This window comes from Talpa europaea (assembly GCF_964194135.1).
Source record: "Talpa europaea genome assembly, chromosome: 6".
In the NCBI taxonomy this organism is placed as follows: domain Eukaryota; kingdom Metazoa; phylum Chordata; class Mammalia; order Eulipotyphla; family Talpidae; genus Talpa; species Talpa europaea.
Window position 1 is genome coordinate 82,002,766 of NC_140072.1, and position 23,748 is coordinate 82,026,513.

Below are 23,748 nucleotides of genomic sequence, written 5' to 3' on the forward strand. Positions count from 1 at the left end.
TTGCTCCTTATCTTCTGAATCCCAAAAGTACACGACTTACATCTTCCTTGTTGCATTTATTCAAACCCACCTTGGATGACAGGTCTCTGTGCCTGCCTCCCTGCTAGGTACTGGACGGCCTGTGAGCACAGCAGCAGTCGGCAAAGTCCTGGACCCAAAGGCCCATCATACGCTGAGACAAGGGAACAGGGCCTCTGAAAGAGGCAACACCCATTTACAAGGGTGAGAGGAACATGTCATACCTGACATTCCTTTTCCTCACCCTATATTCATAAAAAAAAAAAAAAAAAACTAACCATGCAATACAAGCAGAGCTCTCTTCCAGATAAAAAACCAGGTCTCAATGTATTTTCAGCTGTCAAATGAGCTGACAAATTCCATGTCCATCACTTGCCATGTTTTCTCAGACTGTTCCCTTCCCTTCCCCACTTATTATCACAAGGGGCTGACCCCACAATCCACTTTCCCCCAGGCTCCCTTGTCAACTGGTTTCTGATTAAATTTGTCACATGGGAGATAACAAGTGAGAAATGATGGGACAGAAAGGTGCAAAACCAAAGTGTTTCCCCATCTGTGTACTGGGAACCCAGCTCCCAGTTCCAGCAGTGCTAGTTCCCATGAGGCCCTCCCAGCCCCCCAGCTGTCACAACACATCAGAACTTCCAGCTGATTAGAGGAATGGAAAGGGGTCAGAAAAGAACAGGTGAGGGCAGGGGCTTAGAACCTCCAGCCTGGGTGTGGTGGTTTCTACTACTATTAACTGCTTGGGTTTCCTTCCCATTCTTTTATTTTTTGTTCACATCCTTGTAAATATCGATAGTTTCCCAGCTGCAATCCCTCCATTGAGCCACCCTACAACCCTGCTTGTCATAGTCATTTTCTTTCTCTTTCATTTTCTTCACAAATACCTACTATGCGCTGGGTGCTCCTGAGTCAAAGGAGTACCCAAGTCAATCCAAAATGACTCATCAAATACATACAAAGCATTTTTAGTATTTAAGTGACTATAAAAAACAGTCACCAATGTACACTAACACTTGATCTTAAATTAAAGTTGCCAGGTAAAGTACTGATGTCCAGCTAAATTTGAATTTGATAAACAACCAATAATGTTTTGGTATAAGTATGTCGCAAATACTGCATGAGACGCATTTACACTAAAACATTGCTCATTGTTTAACTGAAATTCAAATTTAATGAGGTAGCCTATTTTTTATTTACTAGATCTGGTATCCTAATATCTCTTGGGTTAGCATAATTTTCATACTTCTGCCCAGTAAAAATCACTCTTCTTTTCTTTCTTGGTTTACTTAGTCATATCCAATTTTTCTGGATTGTAAACTTCAATGCAAATTTCTTTTTACTGCCAAAAACCTGATTCAATGTTAAAATCTTTAAACCTCACACAAATATAGCAGATGACAACTACATTTTTTAACTGTTGAGTACGGAATTTACCAGTCTATTGTTTTTTCCTTATTATTTGTTGTTAAACAAATCAACTCCTTCCTAAAAGTTGGTACAGAAGGCAAAGGACAAAATGGGCCACGTCACTCCCCATGATTTACCCACAACCTTCAGTGACATGTATAAAAAAAATCTCTCAACACAGCCAGTCCTCAAGGAGACACACTGTGTCTCGATCTCCATGAGAGTGGACTGGGATATGCAAGTCCAGGCGAGCTAAGCATAGCCTGTGGGCTTGGCTCACAGACTCGTCATTGTGAGGGCCAACCACATCCCCAGAGCAGTAGGCTCCAGCCATAGGCTGATGCAACTTCACATCCCAGTGTAGCCTATTTCACACTGACAGGGCCTGGATCTTGGGATCTGAATAGTTTAAATACTACTACTCACAGGTGTCCCTCACAAAAGGCCCACTTCTCCCTCCTTAACTTTCAGCTTCTCACTCCTTAACCTCTGTGGTTCCCCTAGCTCTTTCCTTGAAGCTTCTTTATTTCCAGGACTCCACCACTTCACTCATCAGTGTTGTGCAAGATCCTCCTCTCTTCCTTCACATCAAGGTCACCACATTCCTCCCTCTGCTCCTTCCCCTTCTCACACTCTTCTAGGGTCTTCTGTCAACTCCTATGGCTCCCAAAACTCAAATCTGCACTTCCAGCCCCATTCTCTCCCTGGAATTCCAGGTTCACCATTCAAGGCTCCTCCAGTATCCACCTCAGTTCACTGCAGGCTGTTTTTCTCATCCGGAGGCCTCCCCCATCACACATACCCTTAATCTGACACCAAGGCTGGTGGAGTTGACTTCCTGAAGGTTTTTCATATCCATATCTTGCTCTCCAGCCCCACATCATTTCTCACCGGTCTCCATTGTGGTCTCCTACGTCACTTGATACTGACTGGTCTTCTAAAATATAATCTGACCTGTGTCTCCTCTGATAAAAATCACTGGTGACTCCCCTCTGTTTGACATGCAGGATATATCTGGGGTGACCTACCCACTGTCCAGCCTCAGTCTCCACCCTCCCCCAGTCCTCACCCTCAGGGAGGCCACCTAGCCCTCTTTCTAGCTTTCCCCTTATACTGTGCTGCCCTCTAGGCCTGCAGGTCATTTTCCAGGCTGCTTCCGGGTCCCCTAGCTTGTGTACCCCTCCTCTGCATCTCACTGGATCACCCCCACTCACCCTCACCCTCCCAGAGGAACCCTTTTGAGCATCCAACTTTGGCTCAGCTGCCACGTGGACTTACAAGGACTTGTCCCACTGTCTCCGACCTCCCCGCCCCTCAAGGCAAGCTCTCAGGAGAGGCCCTGTCTCATGTATTCAGTAGCTCACAACTCGCAGTCCTGGGGCTCCTATGTGAGAGAAATGTAAAAGAAGGCCAGCAATTGAATGTGCGCTACCCTAGAGACTCTGCCTAGTGATGAAACCTCAACCATGCAGGTTGTCACGCCATCCCTGCCCACAGCCAGCCAGGGTGCTAAGGAAATCATCGTCAAGGCCTTCTCTTAAATCCCACTTTCAACAGAAAACCAGCTGGTCAGACTATAGTTGTGCTGTTTTTACTGTTTTGTTTGAGAAAGAAATGATGATGGTTTCTCTGGAGAGAAAATGGTCTGATGTTCCCACAGTACTCTTTCAAAAGAACATGGAATCAGACCTCGCTTCAGAAAAGCAGCCAAAAATCCAAGGAGCTTAAAATGCTAGTCCCAGCTACATGAAGGCAAAAATGTATACACTTGGAAATTCTATCTCATGTGTCCTGACAAACAATACCAGAGGAAAAGTTGCAGGATTCTGTTCACCACAGTCACCATGTGAGGCAGTTAGCACGACTCACCTGCCCAGCCGTTCTCTTCATGTAACACAAAGAGAAAAGGAGACAACTTTCAAATGCATCAACTACATACCAGAAATGACTGAAGCCTCAAATCCCATGTCTTCCACAGCAGCTCGGAGCTCTTCTGGGTTAATTATACAGGGGTCATAGAGAACAGTTCCAGTCCCTTGGGCCAAGGAGACTGATATGTGCTGCACACCTTTCTTCTGGGAGATGGCACCTTCGATGGAGTGCACGCAGGATGCACAGGTCATGCCAGCAATGGCAAGCATCGCCGTACAGTACATGTCTGGCATCTGTGTGTCATGGGAGGGGCCGGGGGAGTGCCATGAAGACCTACTCTCTGTCCCACTTCCTTCTGCTCCACCAGGAAGAGAAACTTTAAAGTTGCCAGGTGGAAGAGCCTCGATGGCCCTCTGCAGGGCCCCTGGTGAGACATGAGAAGGGTCGTACTGTACTTGGGCAGTGCTGTTCTCCAGGGACACTTGAATATTTTGAACTCCTGGGAGTTGGCCTATATTTTCTTCAATATTCACGACACAAGACCTACAGTGCATTCCCTCTACTCTCAGGGTGACCGCATGGCTGGCTTGGTGCCCTGAGGTCTTAGAGTTACTGGCATTCTGGTTCACAAAAGCTAGAGATGTCTTTGGGTTTGTGCCCTGTAAGAGCTCAATGTCGATTGGCCCCAGGTTCACGGGCGCGCCTTTGTTCTTGATGACAGCTTCAAACCCCATGTTACGGACGTGATCCCTGAGGTCTTGAGGTTGAATAAGATAAGGCTGGTAAGTGATGACTGCCTCTTGGTTGCTGAGTGAGACCTTGACCCTCACTACTCCTTGCAGTTTCCCAATCTTGCCTTCTATAGAGGTGACACAGGACTGGCAAGTCATGCCCTCCACCCGCAGCTTGACCACAGCCTCCAGGGCATGTGAGGACCTTGCGGGCCAGGAGGCAGCCTTTCCTTCTGCAATGCTGGCCTCGAAGCCCATGTCCTCAATTTGATGGCAAACCTGTTGCAGGCTCATGAGCGAAGGCACGTATTTCACTATAGCGCTACTTTGTTCTAAGGAAACCTTAATGCTCACAATGCCTTTCAAACTGGAAATCCTGTCCTCGATCGCCTTCACACAGGACTGACAAGTCATGCCCAAAATGCTGACGGTGCTGGTGGCCTTCGGGGAAGCGCACACACCATCAAGACCATCCTCGTAGCCAACATTGTCGAAGGCGAACGTCTGCTTCATGGCTGGATCCCGGGCATGAGCAGATAAAGATAGTTTAGAGAGGATCTAAAAGAAAAAGAAATAACATTTTCATCCCTAAAATTCAGTGTTTTCTAAAATATCTCAGCTTGTCTGACACTGAGAAAATGGAAAACAGTATCACTGTTAAAATACCCCAAGAGTACAAGAGCATAAAATGCAAGAAAAGAAAGCTATGGACTGTTTCTCAAGTAAAAGGATTTAGGTGGGTCCCTTTTAGCTCTAGTTTTCTGTAATTCTGAACCTACATCAACTGCCCACCTTACAGGCATGTTCTTCTTCCCCAGAGGGTTGAAGGGTTGGAGATTTCTGTAGGAAAGGAGGAGAGAAACAGCCACACAGCACAGGCCCATGACAGAGGCAGAAAGAGCACAGCAGCCCACAATGGGAAGATGCAGGGGTCCCAAGAGAGCTATTCCCACCTCTAGCTTAAACCTCCCTAGAGAATTTAGTCCTTGCACCTCAAACTTTGGGGCCCCCATATCTGTGCAAATATGTAGAGTGGACATCACCTTAATTCTGTATCTCTCATTCTCTTAGTTGGGATCAATATATTGAACCTCTATAGAGCATGTTACAAATGTAAATCTCCTAGGCCCCTGGGCTCAGGCACCACAGCCGTGGAATAGAATCTGAAGGCTGCCCCTTGAACCAGGGGACATGAACACAAGTGGCAAGGCCGATAGGGACAGAAGGGAAAGAACTGGAAGAACATGAAGTTGAGTTTGACAAACAACTTCTTGGTTCTGCCCTAGGAGAGTACCAATGCCCTCCTGGGTATTCAGGACACCTGTACTCACGGCCTAAGATTACAAGCGCTTCACCAAATTACATGGGCCCATTTTCTCAATGTACCACAATACAAGCATAATTCCCTGATTTCTTCTCATGATGATGTGGCCTTAGTTCTTCTATTAACAACAAAATTTCCTGTAACAGGGTCCTGGGTTCACCACACTCTTAAGTAGATGTAGCTTTTCATATCTATTGTATGCTTCTGATATTTGTCTTCAGACCTTTATAAATGGTACACTTTTTAAAAAAAATATGTCATTCTCTACACAAACCTACTTAATCTTCAGCTGAATCTCAACAACTTAGAATTGATCTCCATATCCCTGTGTATGAAAGGCATATCCTTCTAACTCAGCCGTTGAGCAGCTTAAGATGAAAATTTAAATGACTTTTAAAAAAGATTATGTTCATTTGTATATCCACAAAGGAAATCATAGGCCAGTTTTAAAAAATATTCCTTGTACTATTTCCTAAAATAGTAGAGAAAAAAAAGAGAATAACTAATTTATGGGACAGAAACTAGTTTGGGGACTTAACAACTTAACTTAGACAAAAAAATTTGGGGACTTCAACAAATGTACTGAAATTATCTATGGCATAAATATAGAAATGTGGAAATGTGCTATATTGGAAATGTGCTAATTGTGCTATGGAAATGTGCTATATTGGAATTGTGGTAAATGTGGTAGAGTAGTATTAATGGACAACTGGGAAGTCTCCCGGCAAGCCTATTTGTAAAAAGTATATAAACTTGGAACCTATATTTCAAAGACAATTTCAGATAGATCAAAGATGTAAATAAAAAATATATTAAAAATACTAAGAAAAAACAGAAGAATATCTACAACAATCTCAGCACGAGGAAAGCTTAAATATGACAAAACAAAAATCAAGAAAATCCAGGAGCTATAAAATTTTTATATATCCAACCCCAATAACAAAAAAAAAAGTTCAAACCAAGTTAAGAGATAACAGAGAAGAAAACATTATTTGTTTCACATTAAGCAAATTAAGAGCCTATTTCTTTAATATATAAAGAAGTTCTTCAAAGAAGAAAAATCCCAACAATCTAACAAAAAAAGAACACAGGTCATTAAAGAGAAAAATGTAAATGTAAGAGGAACAATGAGAAGCAACCTCCAGGCCAGTGGGTGGCGCTCCCAGTCAACTCAGTGGTAGAAGGTGGAGCTTTCTGAACTCCACCCCCTGGTGTCCTGAGCAGAGGTTGATGGGAAATAGAAGCTGGGCTGGCACCTGAACTGCTTACAAGAAGGGGTATCTGTGGAGAAGCCTTTCGCTTGGCTCTGGTCTCTGCTCGGCTTTTTGGGGCAGGACAGACAACATCTGGCCACGTGCAGCCAGTAATTTTTCTTTGCCCTTTTTTCTCTCCCCATTTTCTTTTCCTCACTCCTGTGTAAATAAACCTCTTTTGTTTCTCTCCATGCATCTGTTTTTCAGTCCTGTCCTGCATTCTTAAGTACACAGGTCTCCAACTGGATCATTCCTGTACCAGTGGGTTTGCCCATTTCAGGTGGATCCTCACGTATGCTTAAGAATAACTTTTTAGTACATGAAAAGATATTAAAAGAAAAATGTTAACATTCCAACAACATTGTTTTTACCAATCACCTTGGCCTCCTTGACTCAGAACTAGTTCTCCAGAACTAGCTAAAGTGTAACCTCTCTGGAGGACAACTTGACAATACTCATTAAAATGGCAAATTCACACACTTTGCCCCAGCAATTGTATTCTAGGGCTGCATCCAATTAATGTACTTGTTGGTGTGCAAGCAAAAAAAAAAAAAAATATTAAATAACCCAAAGGACTGGAAACATAAATGCCCACCTAGAGGCTGGTTAAATTACTGTACGGCCACAAAGTGGAATACCATCAAGCTTTTAAAAAGACTAAGGCAATTCTTATTAGTACTGAGAAAGAGTGCTATCTAATACATTGTTTAGTGAAAAGGCCAGGCACAGAATATATAGTGTTTCCATTTTCTATTGCTGTACAACAAACCAAGTCTAATAACTCATAATGACAGTTCAGTTTTTTCAATTTGGACAGTTTGGTAAGGAAAGCTTGTCTCTGCTCCAAATAGCATGATTTGGGATGGCCTGAATGGGATTAGGGGTTCCACTTCAAAGGGGTGGTTTATTCATCACATGGCTAAAAAGTTTGATGATGGCCGCTGTCTAGAGACTGCTGGTGGCAATCCTAGTTCTGTCCCATGCAGCCTCTCCACATGGCTAGGTTGGTGGCTTCTGAGGTCTGAAAGGGAGTATATTAACAGTACTCCCAGAGGACAAGTTCCAATGTACGGCACTTATTAAGCCTTCACTGGTATCACACTTGCTAAGTCACTACTGGCCAAAGCCAGTTACAGGGCACAGCTTAGTCAATATGGTATAGAATTACATAAAGACTCAAATACAAGGAGATGCAGTTCCTCTGGAGGACCATCAAAACAAATCTCAACACATAAGACTGGCAACATTTGCGTAAGAAAAAGAACATTCTAGATACTTATATATGCATGGATTATCTCTGAGGAATGCATAAGAAATCAGGGCAGAGTTGGAGGACTGGGGAGCAGAAGAGATCAAGTGGCTGGGGTACAGGAGTAAGAAGAGTTATTTTCACTATACAACTTATAATTATACAAAATGAATATGAATTACCAAGTGCTAAAAAATAATTATAAAAATTAAAAATAAAACAGCACAATAATAAGAGGGATTCAGAACACTGACTTGATTTTAATTGGTATTAACTAAATATTTGTTTAATTTGAAAGAATGAAGCAAAATAACATATTTGAAGCCATTCATTCAGAGTACCGTAATAAACAGAAACTGTCTCCTTATCATGAGACATAACCCTCAGTGCAGGTCTGCTGAAAAAACAAACCCCTGATGATTTACTGCCCAATTTATTTTTCTTGGTTCTAGCTCAAGCTACAACTCATCAGATTCCAAGTCACTATGCTGGCACTTAATCCCTGGAATGCTGATTCCATGCTCTTGCAAAAAGGATTTGCAGAAGTCTTAGAAGGTGTTTGTTTGTAGCAAACAATACTCAAGAGGCACCCATTCAAGACAAGCAGGTTCATAAGGACAAGCAGTATCAAAGATAAAGCTATGCAAATAATAAATTTATGAAACACTACCCCGTCTATTGGTTTAGCAGCAACCTCTTAACAGTTGTCACTATTTTAAAGTGCAAACAATTGGGGTGGGGGGGTGTATGTGTGAGTGCATGTATGCTCACACTTTTAATTTCATCCTTCAATTAAGACGATCTTGGGTGGGGGGAAGGGTGGTAACTTCCTAATCAGTTAAAACATATTTTGGTTTAAGGGCTCATGGAAAAAATGGTAGACACTGAAGCGTGTACCCAAGATACAAATTGTGTTTCTGGGATACCTTGTGGAAGCCTAAGTTTTACTGAATCCCTGCTAAATTACATGCTCCTTGAGGACAAACATCTAGAATTTTTTCTGCAGGCCCAGCATCAGTTTGGGATATATCTTTTACTGGCTTTTGAATTTTTAATAAACTACTAGTATAGCAGACAGCAGGAGTAAAAGGGACTAGAATACAGGAGGTGACAAAGAGGAATCCTAAAATTAATTTCAATTCCTTGCTACTTCTCTAGGGACCCAAGTCACACTGAATTTGCTGAGTACCAGAAGCTTTAGAAGAAAAGAGAGGTAAAAGGATGTAAGCTGTTGTTGATTCCTCAAGATGCACAGAAAATAAAATAAGATCTTCAGATAGGCTACCATGAAGAATTAAAGTTACGGTGCCACATTTTTGATGAAACTTTTTAAAGTCAGACTGAAATGAAAAGCCCAGAAACAACCTGACTTGTAGAAAGTGGCTGGGATCACAAATCAAAGAGAAAAAAGAAAAGAAAAGAAAAAGAAATCAAAGTACAACACAACCAGGAGATGTGCAAATGGAAGACCACTAGCAACTTCTGCTACCTCATTTGCTCCGGGATCACCATTGTCCACATTCCCATTACCCTCAAGATTGTACTCACTTTGAAAGGTGTTTAACATCTTTAACTTATGAGGCAAAAGCATTCAACTTCCCAGTGTAGTACCTCTTCCTCACACAACCAATGTAACTGAACTTCATAGAATTAAACTACAAAAAAAGCCCTAATTTTTCATATGTACACAGAGCTGATATTAGCAAATAGTTAATGATTCTCAGTGTTACTTTATGAGGTTGACATTTTATATCCTTAATGCGCAAGGTAATTCTATACATAGGCATTCTTATTGCCATTTTACTGTTGAAACAGACTTAGAGGTTTATCCAAGGCCACAAATCAATTTAAATAACAGTTGGAACCTAAATTCAGCTCAAAAGTCCAGCAGGCACTCTACTTTTATTTAAAAAAAAAAAAAACAAACTTTTAAGACTTTTACTTTTCAGCCATGTTAATTACAGCAAGAGGCTACAATGCAGAAAAGCAAAATGAAGAAGACACAGAAAAACAGCCATATCCACCTGCGAAGTAATAAGCAGGCTAACAATCCTCTCAGCTCAGCAGTGGGGGCCATGGGTGAGTCAGGACCACTGAGCGTGGCCCTCACCCTAAGTATCTGCCACCTCCAGCTGTCTCTGGCACTTCAGGGTTTCAGTACTTGCTGTTTTCTTCAATAGTCTTAATTGCAAATATACTCAAGACAATCACTTTCCCAAGAAGGCAGGACACAAGTAGGTGGCAAAGGTTCCTGGACTAAGTACACCCATTTAAACACATAGTGAATGAATCACTGTCTGGCTTCACTGGGACAGCCTCATCTGAGAATTCCTGGATTTCAGAGATTCACAGGGAATGAAGCATCACAACAAAACATCCTACCCAAACCACTCTAAGCAGATTCAAAAACCCCACTGAAGAAGAAATGTTCCTGTGTTAAACTTTATACACACACACAGAGGGAGAGAAATTTATGAGTATATACTTATGATTATACTTAAAATTGATGTTATCTTGGGGTGAGTTGTGCAATTCTGACTTTTTGACTATTTGTACATATTTTCCAATATTTTTGTTTAAAATTTTATTTTAAAGTATTAATTTTATATCAGGAAACAAATGTGGGTTCTTCTGTTTATCTAAGGCAAGGAAGAACATGCTATGCCTGTTAAACCATACTAATATAAGCAACAATATAGTAATAACTGTGATAAAGATCACAATGATGTTTTCAGAGGTGTGAACATTTTACTCTACATACAGTATTGTAAACCATTATCTCAAATAAACATAGTTTTTTAAAAAGATGACAATGATGAACTGATACACTTCTACACGGCTTTGTTCTCTGAAGAATATTTTTGCAGATATATGTGTAAATATCTGTCTTCCCTACTTGTGAATTTCTTCAGGATATATATGACAATCTTAGGCATGAATTCCCACCTTGTCTGATCAAATCTGAGCCTCAGTTTTCTTAGGAGTAAAATTATGGTAAGTTATGCAAGGAGGCCTGAGAGCTAAGAGGTGTTAAAAGGCTAGTAACATCAAAAGTATTTGAAAATGAATAATTAACAAAACAAACATTGCTTCACTTGATCCTCAAAAGCAGCCCAGGAAGATAAGCAAGGAACTTACTATTTTCCACCATTTTACTGATAAGGGAAAAGTAATCAATAAAACTAAAATGCATATTCTCCCAGCCCCCACTCCAACCCCTTCAAACTGTCCCTTAACATTGTTTCACAAATATCCAGAACAGCATGGGTGGTTCAGTGGTAGAATTCTCGCCTGCCACAAATATCCAGAAAAGACCTTCCAATGATAATTTTTAAATTCTACAGGGATGGGGGTGGGACTAACCAGAACTCAGTCATTCATGCAGACATTTGTGCGGGTAGATAAGCACCAGCCATATCTCTGCCCTCCTGGGCCCTGTGTTGACGGAGCACTTTTTAAGAAATCCTTACCAATGACGATTTATTGCCTGTTTCCTCTCTTAACCACAGTAGATGAAAATATTAACATGTACCATAAAAGTAAATAAAATTAACAAGCCTCAATACATATATAAAACAATGTAGTTTTCTATATATAAAAAAATAAAATGTAGAAATTCTCAAACCTCTCCAAAAGCCCTTCACAGTATTACCTCAGAAAACACATTCACAATCTCATTCCATACAACTTTACTATCAACTGTTTCAGAGGATTTAGTTGCATTTAACTTGTCTATTGTAATAATTATTGCATCAGAGTTTTATCAATCAATACGTTTTCTGCTACTTCAGAATCTTCTTTGATAATACTCTATATTTCAAGTCTTTCCCAAAGAAGTATTAAACAGGACTATCACTATCAAGTGACTACCAATATCTTGGACTTTTCTTTTTTTACATTTACACGTAAGTTGGAACCATAAGATTCATAATTCCTTATATCACTTCCCAGAATTATGATAATAACATGACATAAAAGACCTACATTAGGAAAGTAAAATGTACCATCTACTAGGATAAAAGTCACAGCAATGACATTAGTTCATATACTTCTATGCAGAAGTCAATGAATTTGGGGTTTCTGTTAATTATTGTTATTGTTGATAAAATGCAAAGTTATCAATTGATGAAATAATGAAGTTAGTATTTTGTCACACAAAAACGTGTACTATAATGCCTAATAAAGTGGTTTTTGCCTAGAATTATAGATATGACCAGCTATCCATAAAGCAAATATATTTCTTTGAAAGACTTAAGTAGAAACCTAATACTGATAATTTATGCTACTAATTTTTAACTTATGGTAGGAACTTGCTACTTAAACTAATCCTCAGAAATAAGAAATGAAAGTGATTGATAAACATTTTAAAAAGTAATAACATATAATCAACTAATATTTGACATGGGAGTCAAGAATACTCAAAGGAGAAAAGACAGTCTCTTTAATAAATGGTGCTGAGAAAACTGAATATTCACATATAAAAGAACAAAACTTTCTTATACCTACCTTATAACACTCATACAAGTTAACTCATGGATTGGAACAATTTAATATCATTAAAATGCCCATACTACCTAAAGTGACATACAGGTTCACTGCAATCTATATCAAACTTCCAGTGGCATTTTTCACAGAAATAGAAAACACATTTCTAAAATTTATATGGAATGCTCGAGCCCAAATAGCCAAAGCAATCTTAAGAAAGTAGAATACATAAACACACACACACACATATATGGGGTGGAGGAGAGATTATATTAAAAAGAGAAAGAACAATGAAGCTGGAGGCATCACACTCCCTGATTTCAAACTATACTATAAAGAAATATATACTGGATATTGGAATTAAATGATATTGGAATTAAAAAGAGGCATAAATCAATACATCAGGGAACCCAGAAATCAGTGTGCATGTGTGTGTGTGTGTGTGTGTATATATATATATATATATATATATAGTCAATTTTTGAAAAAGGAGCCAAGAATAGATACCAGGGAAAGAAGAGTGTCTTCAATAAATGGTGTTGGGAAACTGCAGAGCCACAAATGAATGAGACTGGATCCCTATCTGATACCACACACAAAAATTAACTCAAAATGGATTAAAGACATGCACACTAGGCAGGAAATCAAAAGACTTCTAGAAGAAAACACAGAAAAAGTTCCTTGGCATTGGTTTAGTGATGGTTTTGGGGGATATGACACCTTAAGCACAAGCAACATCAACTACATCAACTAAAAGCTACACAGAGCAAAACAATAATCACCAAAATGAAAAAACAACCTGTGCAATAGGAAAAATATTTGCAAACCAAGTATCTGATAAGAGGTTAATATCCAAAATAAAGTTTAAAAAGTCATACAGTAGCAAAAAACCCCAAATCATCCATTTAAAAAATGGACGGAAGACCTTACATTTTTCCAATGAAGATATAGGCCAACAGGTCGATGAAAAGGTGGTCAGTACCACTAGTCATCAGAGAAATACTAATCCAAACCACAGTGAGATTATTACCTCACTTATGTTATAATGGTTATCATCAAAGACTAGTGATAACAAAAGCTGACAAGGGTGTGAAGAAAAAGAACCTTAATGCACTGTTGGAAAGCCCCTCACCCAAATGCACAGAGGTTCTTCCCAAAATTAAAAATTTAACTACCAAATGATCCAGCAGTTTCACATCTGGGTATCTATCTGAAGAAAATGAAGAACACTACGTCAAAGAGATATCTGCAACCCCATGTTGGCTGCAGCATTATTTATAACCTAAGTGCCCACTGATGGATGAATAGAGAAAATGTGATATATAGACATAGATCTGTAATGAATATTATCTAGTCACTGCAAAAGAAGGAAATTCTGCCATTTCCACAACACAAACAGACCTTGAAGGCATTATGCTAAGTGAAATCAGTCAAACACAAATACTTATATGTGGGCTCTAAAAAGAAAAGTCAAACTCAGAAAAAGAGATAAGATTTGTGGTTATCCAAGATGAAAATGCATACATTGTACAAAAATGAAAAAATGATATAAGAAATATATTAAAAAAATTTTTAAAAAGAAAAAAAATCATATTAAATGAGATCCTAATTTTAAACTATCCTTACTTTTTTTTTTAAGATTTATTTATACAAGCACTGGGTACAGTCAGAAGAGCGAGAGGCTGAGAGAATTCACCAGAGCCATAGCGAGGAACAGAACAAGCAGACTGACGAAGTACACTGCTGAGGGGAGCAGTGGGCGCAGCAGGAGAGGTCTGTCGCGCCATGTGGGACCCTCGCCGGTGGCTGGGGATCGAACCAGCACTGCAGAGGCTGTGGACAGCTTCCCAGCCCAGCACTCAACCGCTGCGCCACTAGGGGAGGCCCCTTACACTTTTATAATTACACTCAACTTTGTTATAATGCATACTTTAAAAAAATGTATTTTTATTTCCAGGGGAATTAAGCTATTAATCTCCTTTAACTGCAGTTTATAACCAGTTTTGGCATCAAGTCTGCATTAATTTCATTATGTGAAACAGTGGCTCCTTCTATCTTGTCAATGGAACATAAAACAAATCAGTTTTGGGGTTTGGTTGTTGTTAGAAAAAAAAAGATTTGTGGTTATCAAAAGTGGGGAGCAGGGGTGGGGGAATAGGAGGAAGGTAGTCAAAAGATACAAACTTCCTGTTCTAAGATAATTATGTACAAACTAGCAATGTCATGTACAATACAACGACTGTACGGTATGCCTGAAAGTTGTTGAGAGAGCAAACACTAAGAGTTCTCATTACAAGGAAAAAACACTTTTTCTTTTTTTTTCTAGTAACTTCATGCGATAACGTTCACTAAATTTATTATGGTGATATTTCATAATATAAGTAAGCCAAATCATTATGCTGTACCCCTTAAGCCTATACAACGCTGTGTATCAATTACATCTCAGTAAACATGGGAAAGAGAAGGAAATAATAACAAAACGCAAATGTAAACAAGAGTACACTTTCACTCAATAGGCTGACAAAAATTTTTAAAGTTGATGCTACAGTAAGCGAGACTATAGGAAAAAGAACTGTCAAACACTGTGGAAAAATTAATTCAGACAACCTTTTCAGAGAACAGATAGGCAATATCTATCAAGACGTTAAATGCTCATTGCATTTATCCCAGAAATTCTACTTCTGGGAATGTCATCATACAAATATAAAATTACACGAGAATGTTCATTGCTACATTTAGATAACGAAAACTTGGAAATATCCCCCTACAAGGACTGGCTACGTAAAAATCTCATCCAAAAGAATTTTGTAGTGGTGAATTTACATGTAATGACATGGGAAGACTGTGATTCTCCCCTGGGCCAGTAAGTGAGCAAGCGTAATCCTGGCCACTAAAAACCACTAGAATACTTCACATTCAAAGGCCTCAGACATGGGGCTGGATTTTGTAAAGTAACAGTTTTTAACATTTTAAAGAAATGCTCTCAAGCATTTTCTGCTCAACGAAATAAGCCAGAAAGAAAAAGAAAAATACTGGGTGGTCTCACTCATAGCAGGAATACAGAAAACCTAAATACGAGACCAGGAAAAAGACTAACTATAATAAAGTAAAAATCAAAATCAACAAGCAGCTATAAACCAGAGACACACTACTGGGAGGGGAGAAGGGAGTAGGATCAAAACAAGGGGGGTGGGAATTTTACGGGGATTATAACCAAGATGAAAATGCATACATTGTGCAAAAATGAAAAATGATGTAAAAAATATAAAATCAAATATTAAAAAAAAATTTTAAAACATTTTACTATTTTACTACCTTAGAAACTCAGCTAAAAGTATAGAAGTTGGTCGTACTTACAGAAACAGGGAAATGTGAAAAGCTAGACTAAATGTTCTGTCATACTTTAAAATTCCAAATCTTTGAACATATGTTAATTTTACTGGTTAAAGCAGTTTCAAGAGGCATAAAAATGAAAACTACACAACTGCTTTAGCATACAAAGTAATTAACTATACGACCCCAGTAATAACAATAACAATAGTCTAAAGTCGACACTGAGTGATTCCACACTTCCTGTTATTAAATTTTCCTGGGAAGAAATTTCGAAGGCATCTCTTGAAACTTTCCACAAACTCAGCACACTGAAACATTTTCATTGTTTTAAAATAAACACGTCGGAGTTTCAGTGTTTTAAAGTAAACACGTTGGAGTAGAATAATATCCTGGTTAAATACCTGACACCAAATGCTGAATCTTTTAACATTTAAAAAGAATTTCTAGTTCCAATATTCAAGTACCATGTGCCTTCAACATATATAAACCTCTTACATATTACACTTCAGAAAGCTTTTTTCACAAAATTTCCTTGGGTTTTAGGACTTTTTAAAGATGATCATCAGAAGAAACAAAAATAAATCCAAAAGGGGGCAAAGTACTTATAAAAACTTTCCTTTGCATCTAACTAGTATCCCCCCACCATGCCCGCCTACCTATGTCAATGAGAAGGATCCCATGATCCCATGCCGACCACCATCCATCCCACCAAGAAATGCTACTAAAAGGAATCATTTTTACAAAATGTTACACTGCTCTAGTTTTGAACATGACCTGACCTGTGGGTTTAAAAAACTTTTATTTGCTTAGAAAGAATAGCTTCAACTTGCAGCAACATTTTGAAAATGTTTATTTAGTTGAAATGTAAAGATTAACAAAACTGTGTACAAATTTAGAAAATAAAGAGAGGAGAGATCCATTTTAGTCTGATTTATATTTTGGAAAACTTTTCCTCCACAGAGGCTTACAAAAACAGTCTAAAAATATGCAGCAACAATCCCTGGGCTTCAAGCAGCATGGACTTAATTTCTGGAGAATTCACCTTGACTCCAGGCTTGATGTTATTTCCATAGCTGTCACTCCCACCCAGACCAGTTCCCCTCACCCCTCATCTGTAAGACACGGGAGAAACCTTCATTTATAAACTGGATTCCACCCCCTCTTGGCTTTTTAGCCTTTCTGCAATTGCACTGACCTGATTGGAACTGATTCCCCGTTTTCCATTCATAACCTCCAGTGAAAAGTCTCCCTCCTCTGATGGGGGAGAGCCTTCTTCCTCTGAAGTTACTGGTCTGGTGGAGCCCTTGGCCCCAAGGCTCTTCCTGAAGGACCACCGCTTGTGCACAGCCAGCAGGGTCACCTGTGGGTCACTCAGAGTGGCCAGGCTTCCCGGCATCTGCATCTCATTCCCAGTTTTCTCCATCGCCATGTCCACAGTCACACCTTCACCCCCCACGAGAGTGGTCCCCCTTCACCAGACTATTGGGTCATGTCAGAAGGAAATGCTTTAAAAGTGTCCTCCCAGCCGGCAGGAGGGAAGTCTCCATCTGTGTTCAGTCCTGTAGATTTCCCTCTGCTCCTAAGCCAGCCCTAGTGAGACTGCCAGTCAGGTCTTCAGCCTGGCAGCAAGCTTCAGGAACTTGGTCAGGCTGCACACCACTGTATATATATTTGCTCTTGTTTATCTACACCCTTCCAACCAATTGGCACCCTCTTACTCATCACACTGCATTCGGCACTGGGAATCTTTGCACACGGCCCGTGCACGCCCTTGTCCAACACTGCCAGGACACCCAGCCAGCCTGCACGGGAGCCCGGCACATAATCATCTCCCAAATCTGAGTACACAGTTTCCTTTTGGCCGTGTGCACTCCCAGAAACCCAGCCTAGAGGCAGCAGAGAAATGCCACTTCCTTTTATTAGCAAACTTCGAGCGATTTCTTGGAATAACTTCAGCTGCCTCTTCCACAGCTCCAACAGTGGCAGTATGCAAAACACCAGGGGAGAGAAGTATTTCCTAGGCAACATGACTTGCATTTTCAAAAAGGTGTAAGAAAGGTCCACGTTTCCTGCAGCTTTGTTTTCCCTTGGGCCAACGGCTGGACTTCAATAAGAGCTGACTGCAGAAATTCACTGGGTAACAGGGCTCGTTTCCATCTGTGGCAGAACAGCCAGGAACTAACCCACGATTTAGGCTTCTCAGGCTACCCACTGCTCCACAGGAGGATTAATGAAAGGAGACACAAGACAGTGTGGTAAGCCTACCGCCTCCTGTTCCGTAAGGCAGCACTGCCTCCCTTTCCACCCACTTTCTCACTGGGAGGAAGGAGGCAACCTCATCCTCCAAGGGAGAAACAGCTCCCACAGCCACTAATCCCAGCAACACCTCCTGAAGCAAGCGCCTGTGGCTGTTCACACAGCAGACCCAGTCCTGCCAGTGTGTGAGCAGTCCCTCTACATTGCTCCCAGGATGAATGTGCTGCCCTGCCTGGGTGTCGCCAGGGCATACACTGAGAGCATTTAGAACAGTATCTTCAGTTTAAGGTCACTGAGGATTCTCCCCTGGCACGGGCCATGCTACTCATGCTGTCTGACAAGGTCCGAGTATGGGGAAAATTCCTGAAAAGTCAGGAGGCTCCATAGCTGGCTCCTGCTGGATCCTTCTCATTTGTTTATGGCTGATTCCCCTGGATGTGACATTTGTCATGGCAATTGTTAAAGTATGTATTCAAGAATAAGTCAACCACAATTTTGTGACTTTTTGAGCTGATAACCATGGTAGCACAAACAGTGCATTTGGAAATAATCAATGTTACAACAACTGATATGTCTCGTATTAACTATTCTGGGAAGCAAAAGCTATAATCATCTCCGGCCCTGCCTCCGATAAAATATTTGTTCTTTGAAGCAACAATCAGCAATATTATAGAGAACGGGATTTTCCCTTGATCTTAAAGTTAGATACGGAAACTAGGCTGATGAGATAAGTACAGAAGTAATAGGTAGAAAACTGTTTTGTTAGATTAGGAGAATTCCTCCCTTCATTGAGAGCTCGGGGCTAGGGAAAAGTCAATGTGGCATGGGCCTCCCCGGCGGCGCAGGTTCGATCCCCGGCTGTTCCCCGGCCACCTGAGGAGAGTCCCACATGGGGCGCAGACCTCTCCTGCCGCCCGCTGCTCCCCTCAGCAGTGTACTTCGGTCCTTCTGCCTGCTCTGCTCCCCGCTCTGGCTCTGGTGAATTCTCTCACCCTCCCGCGCTTCTGACTGTACCCAGTGCTTGTATAAACAAAACAAACAAACAAACAAATAAATAAAACATGCCTCTATAAAAAAAAATTTAAAAAATAAATTAAAAAAAGTCAATGTGGCTTGCCCGGCATTGACATCCTCCAGGCCCTTGGTTCCTTAATATTGAATCAATATTTTATTAAAACAATATATTATTAGATGATGATTTCTATATGAAAGCCTTCTGTTTTTGCTTTGATCATATGGTTATATGTTAATCTTAAGTTGATAGGTTAGAAAAAATCCCTTTTTTCCTTCCCCCAATGACTTCCCGTCCTTTGATTCCCCTAACCCTTAGTTAATCGTTCACTATGGTAAATATAGAAATGTTAGTTTCAGTCACATAAGTTTTTTTGCTAGCTTTGACATTGTTTGGTGAAGATAAATGATTATTCTAAGAACACTTTGTTTAGCAATTGTGCCTTCTTCAAAACAAAGAATAATAAATGTCACAACCTCTGCAGGAGGTCTGTAGAGGCAGGAATGGATGGAGCAGGTTTTCTGATCCAGCAGACCAGGTAAAGGAGGAGAGTCCTTGGAGTCCTCAGTGGCTTTGCAGGCTTTTATTGGGATTACCAGGTACATGGCAGGAAGGAGTGTTGGGGGGCCGGGAAGCTGGCAGGCCTCCCAGCCCCCAGCAAATCTTCACTCTATCTGGGCTCTCCGTGCGTTCTCTGGCGGGCTCTGCTGCTCTGCTTTTGTTCTGCTGCTGCTGGCGTCCCCGTGACACCGCCCTGAAAAGCCCAGTCTTAGCCCAGGTGAATCCCATCTACCTATGTCCACACCCTACTCCAGGTGCCCGCCATCAGGCATGCATTCAGGACCGCAGGATTCCATCATCTATCCTGATGGCGGGAGGGCAGAAAACCTGATACTTTTTTTTTTTTTTTTTGGTAGGACCCTCGCCGGCAGCCTCGCAGCCCAGCGCTCAACCACTGCGCCACCAGAGGAGGCCCAAAAGCCTTTTTACCTTACCCTACAAGGTCAAATAGACCCCTGGCTGTTCTTGAGAAAGATGTGATGATTGTTATCTTCCTGCTTTAATGCATATGCTTATGTACTCCCACAGCTTGCTTGTAATGTATAAATAAAGACCCGCCTGAGATACTTGCACCTGGTGTGGGCCATACTACTCATGTGGTCTGACAAAGGTCCAGGCATGGGGCAGATTCCAGAAAAGTAAGGAATCTCGACAGCTGACTCCTGCTAGATTCTTCTCATTTGTTTATGGCTGGTTTCTAACCTATGTGGCAATTGTTAAAATACGTATTTAATAGCAAATCTGCAAATGTTGAGTGATCAATTACTGAATAACCTATTTGACAGCAAGGGCACTGCATGATACTGATGGAGGACAAGAATAGAAAAACTAGAATGGAGGCCTCACAAGACTAACACCTGACTCACACAAGGAGTTGGGGGTCAAGGGGAATAACATGACCATTAACCCAGCTTTAGATGTCGTGACCCTCAGGCACCCGTGCCTTATCACAAGGCATGAGACCCTAGCAGGATCGGATGCTATAGGGAGTGGAGCACAGGCCTGAGGGTAAAGATACAGAGATTGGGCCCACCCTGGAATCTCTAATCCCTTTCTAGTTTTGCCTGTTACCCAACATCAGCAACAAGCAGGCCACTCCACGGAGGAGTGACCCCTCCCAAAGAGAAAAGGACTATATCAGTGCAGTCTCTGCACAGGTTCGGGGCAGCACTTCCACTGCCCTCCTGTGACTATGCAGGTGTCTCTTATCACCAACTCTCTCCCTCTGCAGGGTGGCACTCCCACTGCCCACCTGTGACTATGCAGGTGCTTCCTTTCACCAACTCTCTCCTCGCAGGGCAGCAGCTTTCTGGCTGCCCGTGACCTGTCCCTGCCGGGACTTCTCTTCATGGACCTCCCTCAGCGGAGGCCGCTCTCCTCAAGGCTGCCCGCCTGCAACCATGCAGGCCTCTCTTAGCAAAACCTTTTCCTTTCCCTTTCCCTAATAAACCAGTTCTTTAAATATAACGAAAGTCTCTGTCTCATGGAGAAACGCGCCTGGGGAACTCACTGCGTGCCGGTGAACCAGGAGCTCTGGTGAAACCTTTCCCAGAGTGAACCCAAGGACCCCACACTCCACAAAAAGACATCAATACAAATAATACATTTTTAAATGATTAGTAATTCTCTGCCAAAAGGCAATGATTCAACATTTGGTCTTACAAAAACAAGTGATATGTCACACCTGAAAACCTCCGGGAACTAAAGGCTGTAAGCATTCCCGGCCAAGTCTTTGAGATAGATTTTGTGGTCTTTTAAGCAGAGACCATCTGGAGAGGAGTTTTGAAGTTAGAAATAGCAGTTAAAGTTAGAGATAGCCATTAGTTGACAAGATAATTAAGGAGGTAATAGGTGAAAACATAGCCTTGAGAAAGTAAAAGGAGTTTCCCTTTTTTGAAGCTTAGGGTTAGAAAAAGGTCAGTGCAACTTATGCGGCACTGGGATTCTTCGGGTTTTTTTTATTTTTTTACTACTTTTATTAAATTAGAATAGTTATAGGAATAAAAAGATTTTGATTTTAGCAGTAATTGGATTTGATTACCAATATATAAGGTAATTATGTATTTTAATGTTTAAGATTTAGGAATTCTAAAAATTTTGATAAATTAGTAATTTAACACTTACAAGGAAGTTAGGTTTTAGTCATATAAGTTTTTTGTTGTTTTGCTGTTTTGAGCCCTAAGAGTGATTACTGGGCAGTGGAAAATAAATGATTGTTAGGGGACATTTCGTGTGGTAATTGTATTTACCTTTTGTAGGGTAAGGTAAAAAGTATCGGGCTTTTCTACCCTCCCGCCATTAGGATAGATGACGGAACCCTGTGGTCCCGAATGCATGCCTGATGGCGGGCACCTGGAATAGGGTGTGGGCACATGTGGATGGGATTCACCTGGGCTGAGACTGGGCTTTTAGGGGCAGCATTGCGGGGACACCAGCAGAAGCAGAGAGAAGAGAAGCAGTAGAAGCTGAGAAGCAGAAAAGCAGAAGCAGGACAATGAGAGAGCAGAGCAGCAGAGATCACCAGTGAGCCCAGAAAGAGTGAAGACTTGTTGGGGGGCTGGGAGGTCTGCCAGCCTCTCGGCCCCCCAGCACCCCTGCCTGCCGTGTGCCTGGTGAATCCCAGTAAAAGCCTGCAAAAGCCACTGAGGGTTTCAGGACTCCTTTACCTGGTCTGTTGGATCAGAAAACCTGCACTGTTGCCCATTCCTGCCCCTACACCTTTAGAACAAAGTGAAATGATCATTATTACCTCAGCAAAGGGCCACAAGACCCCAGGCCGGCTTTGGAAAAATGCCACAGTTGTTAGTCTTTTTTTTTTACTTGAAAGCACATGCTTATCTACTCCCATGGCTTGCTTGAAATGTATAAATAAGGAGCTGCTGAGACCCTGGGCAGGAGATACTTGGACTCTGATCAAGTGTCGTGTCTCCTCATTTCTTTTTCCCCTCATCCCTCCATTTTCGCCGACACCGTCTTTTCCTGCAGGGATCCTGACACGACATTTTGCCAGAGCTGGCTTCCGGCATGCACCCTGATCAAGTGTCTGTGTCTCCTCATTCCCTTTTCCCCTCATCCTTCCATTTCGCTGACGCTGTCTCATCGTTCGGGGACCCTGCCCCAGTCGGAGCTGGACTCCGGCACTCCTCTTTCTGGGGTGCCTACAATGATCTTTGCGCCCGCATTAAAACTATCATGCCTCAAGAACTCAAGAACTCCTGACCAAGAGCTCTGCTGTCTGGGGGAAGACAGCCTCGTCACTGGTCCACTCATCACCAGGCCTTCAATACTATTCATTAGTCTTTTGCATTTCATACTCTGTGGGGATTTGACTACTTTCTCCCACTTCTGAAACACAATCAGGGCAGCCAACTCCAAAATGGGCCCTCCTAGGCTCATCTTCCATGTGGCTCTCTGTAGGGTAAGGAAAAATGTCCTCCCGCCATCAGGCATGGATGATGGATCCTTGCGGTCCTGAATGCATGCCTGATGGCGGGCACCTGATGGCGGGCACCCTACTCCAGGTAGATGGGATTCACCTGGGCTAAGACTGGGCTTTTAAGGGCGGCATCATGAGGATGCCAGTAGAAGCCGAGAACGAACAGAAGCCGAAAGAGAAGCCAAGAACGAACGGAAGCCGAAAGAGGAAGAGAACGTCAGAGAGCCCAGATAGAATGAAGATTTGCTGGGGGCTGGGAGGACTGCCAGCCTCCCGGCCCCCCAGCACTCTTGCCTGCCATGTACCCGCTAAATCCCAATAAAAAGACCTGCAAAAAACCACTGAGGAATCTGACTCCTCCTTTACCCAGTCTGCATGGGATCAGAAGACCTGCTCAGTGGTCCTTCCTGCCCCTACACTCTCCCACCACCATAGCGCCTGTGCCCCATCTCCACAGTCCCTTGAAGCACCAGATTTTTGAAGACATTTTAGCCATTTTGCATGGAAATCCTCCCCCAAAGATGCATAAATAAATCTTTATGCTGTCTTTAAAAATGAGTTACTGTCTATATATTAGCTATTCCGATTATACAGTGTCATTAGAAATACAAATGCTCTTTCTGTGCTGTCGCTATAGATGTTTAATAAAGAATATGCTGGAATCAAATATTCTGGGTGCTTTTCAAGTCTGTCCTGTTTGGCGCCATAAACTATGGAAAATTTAATACTTTACTGTGAAATACTTTTACGTCTCATGAATGATCGCTCAGACCCAGAACACAGCCAGAAGAATGGGGCTGAGACC

At 41.6% G+C, this 23,748-nt stretch overlaps 1 protein-coding gene across 4 annotated transcripts in view; it reads right to left on the bottom strand.

Moving 5' to 3' along the window:
- ATP7B (ATPase copper transporting beta) overlaps positions 1 to 23,748 on the bottom strand; it is a gene marked incomplete at both ends in the record, with an annotated part of 73,312 nt that overhangs the window by 36,931 nt on the left and 12,633 nt on the right. For 2 of the 4 annotated variants that reach the window (XM_084235802.1, XM_084235800.1), the window contains one exon: positions 3,371 to 4,592. In XM_084235802.1, the coding sequence (XP_084091928.1) occupies positions 3,371 to 4,592 (1,222 nt within the window). Of the gene's footprint in view, positions 1 to 3,366; positions 4,593 to 16,873; positions 17,102 to 23,748 lie in introns of those variants that run through there. The other 2 variants (XM_084235799.1, XM_084235801.1) reach the window with 2 other exon arrangements.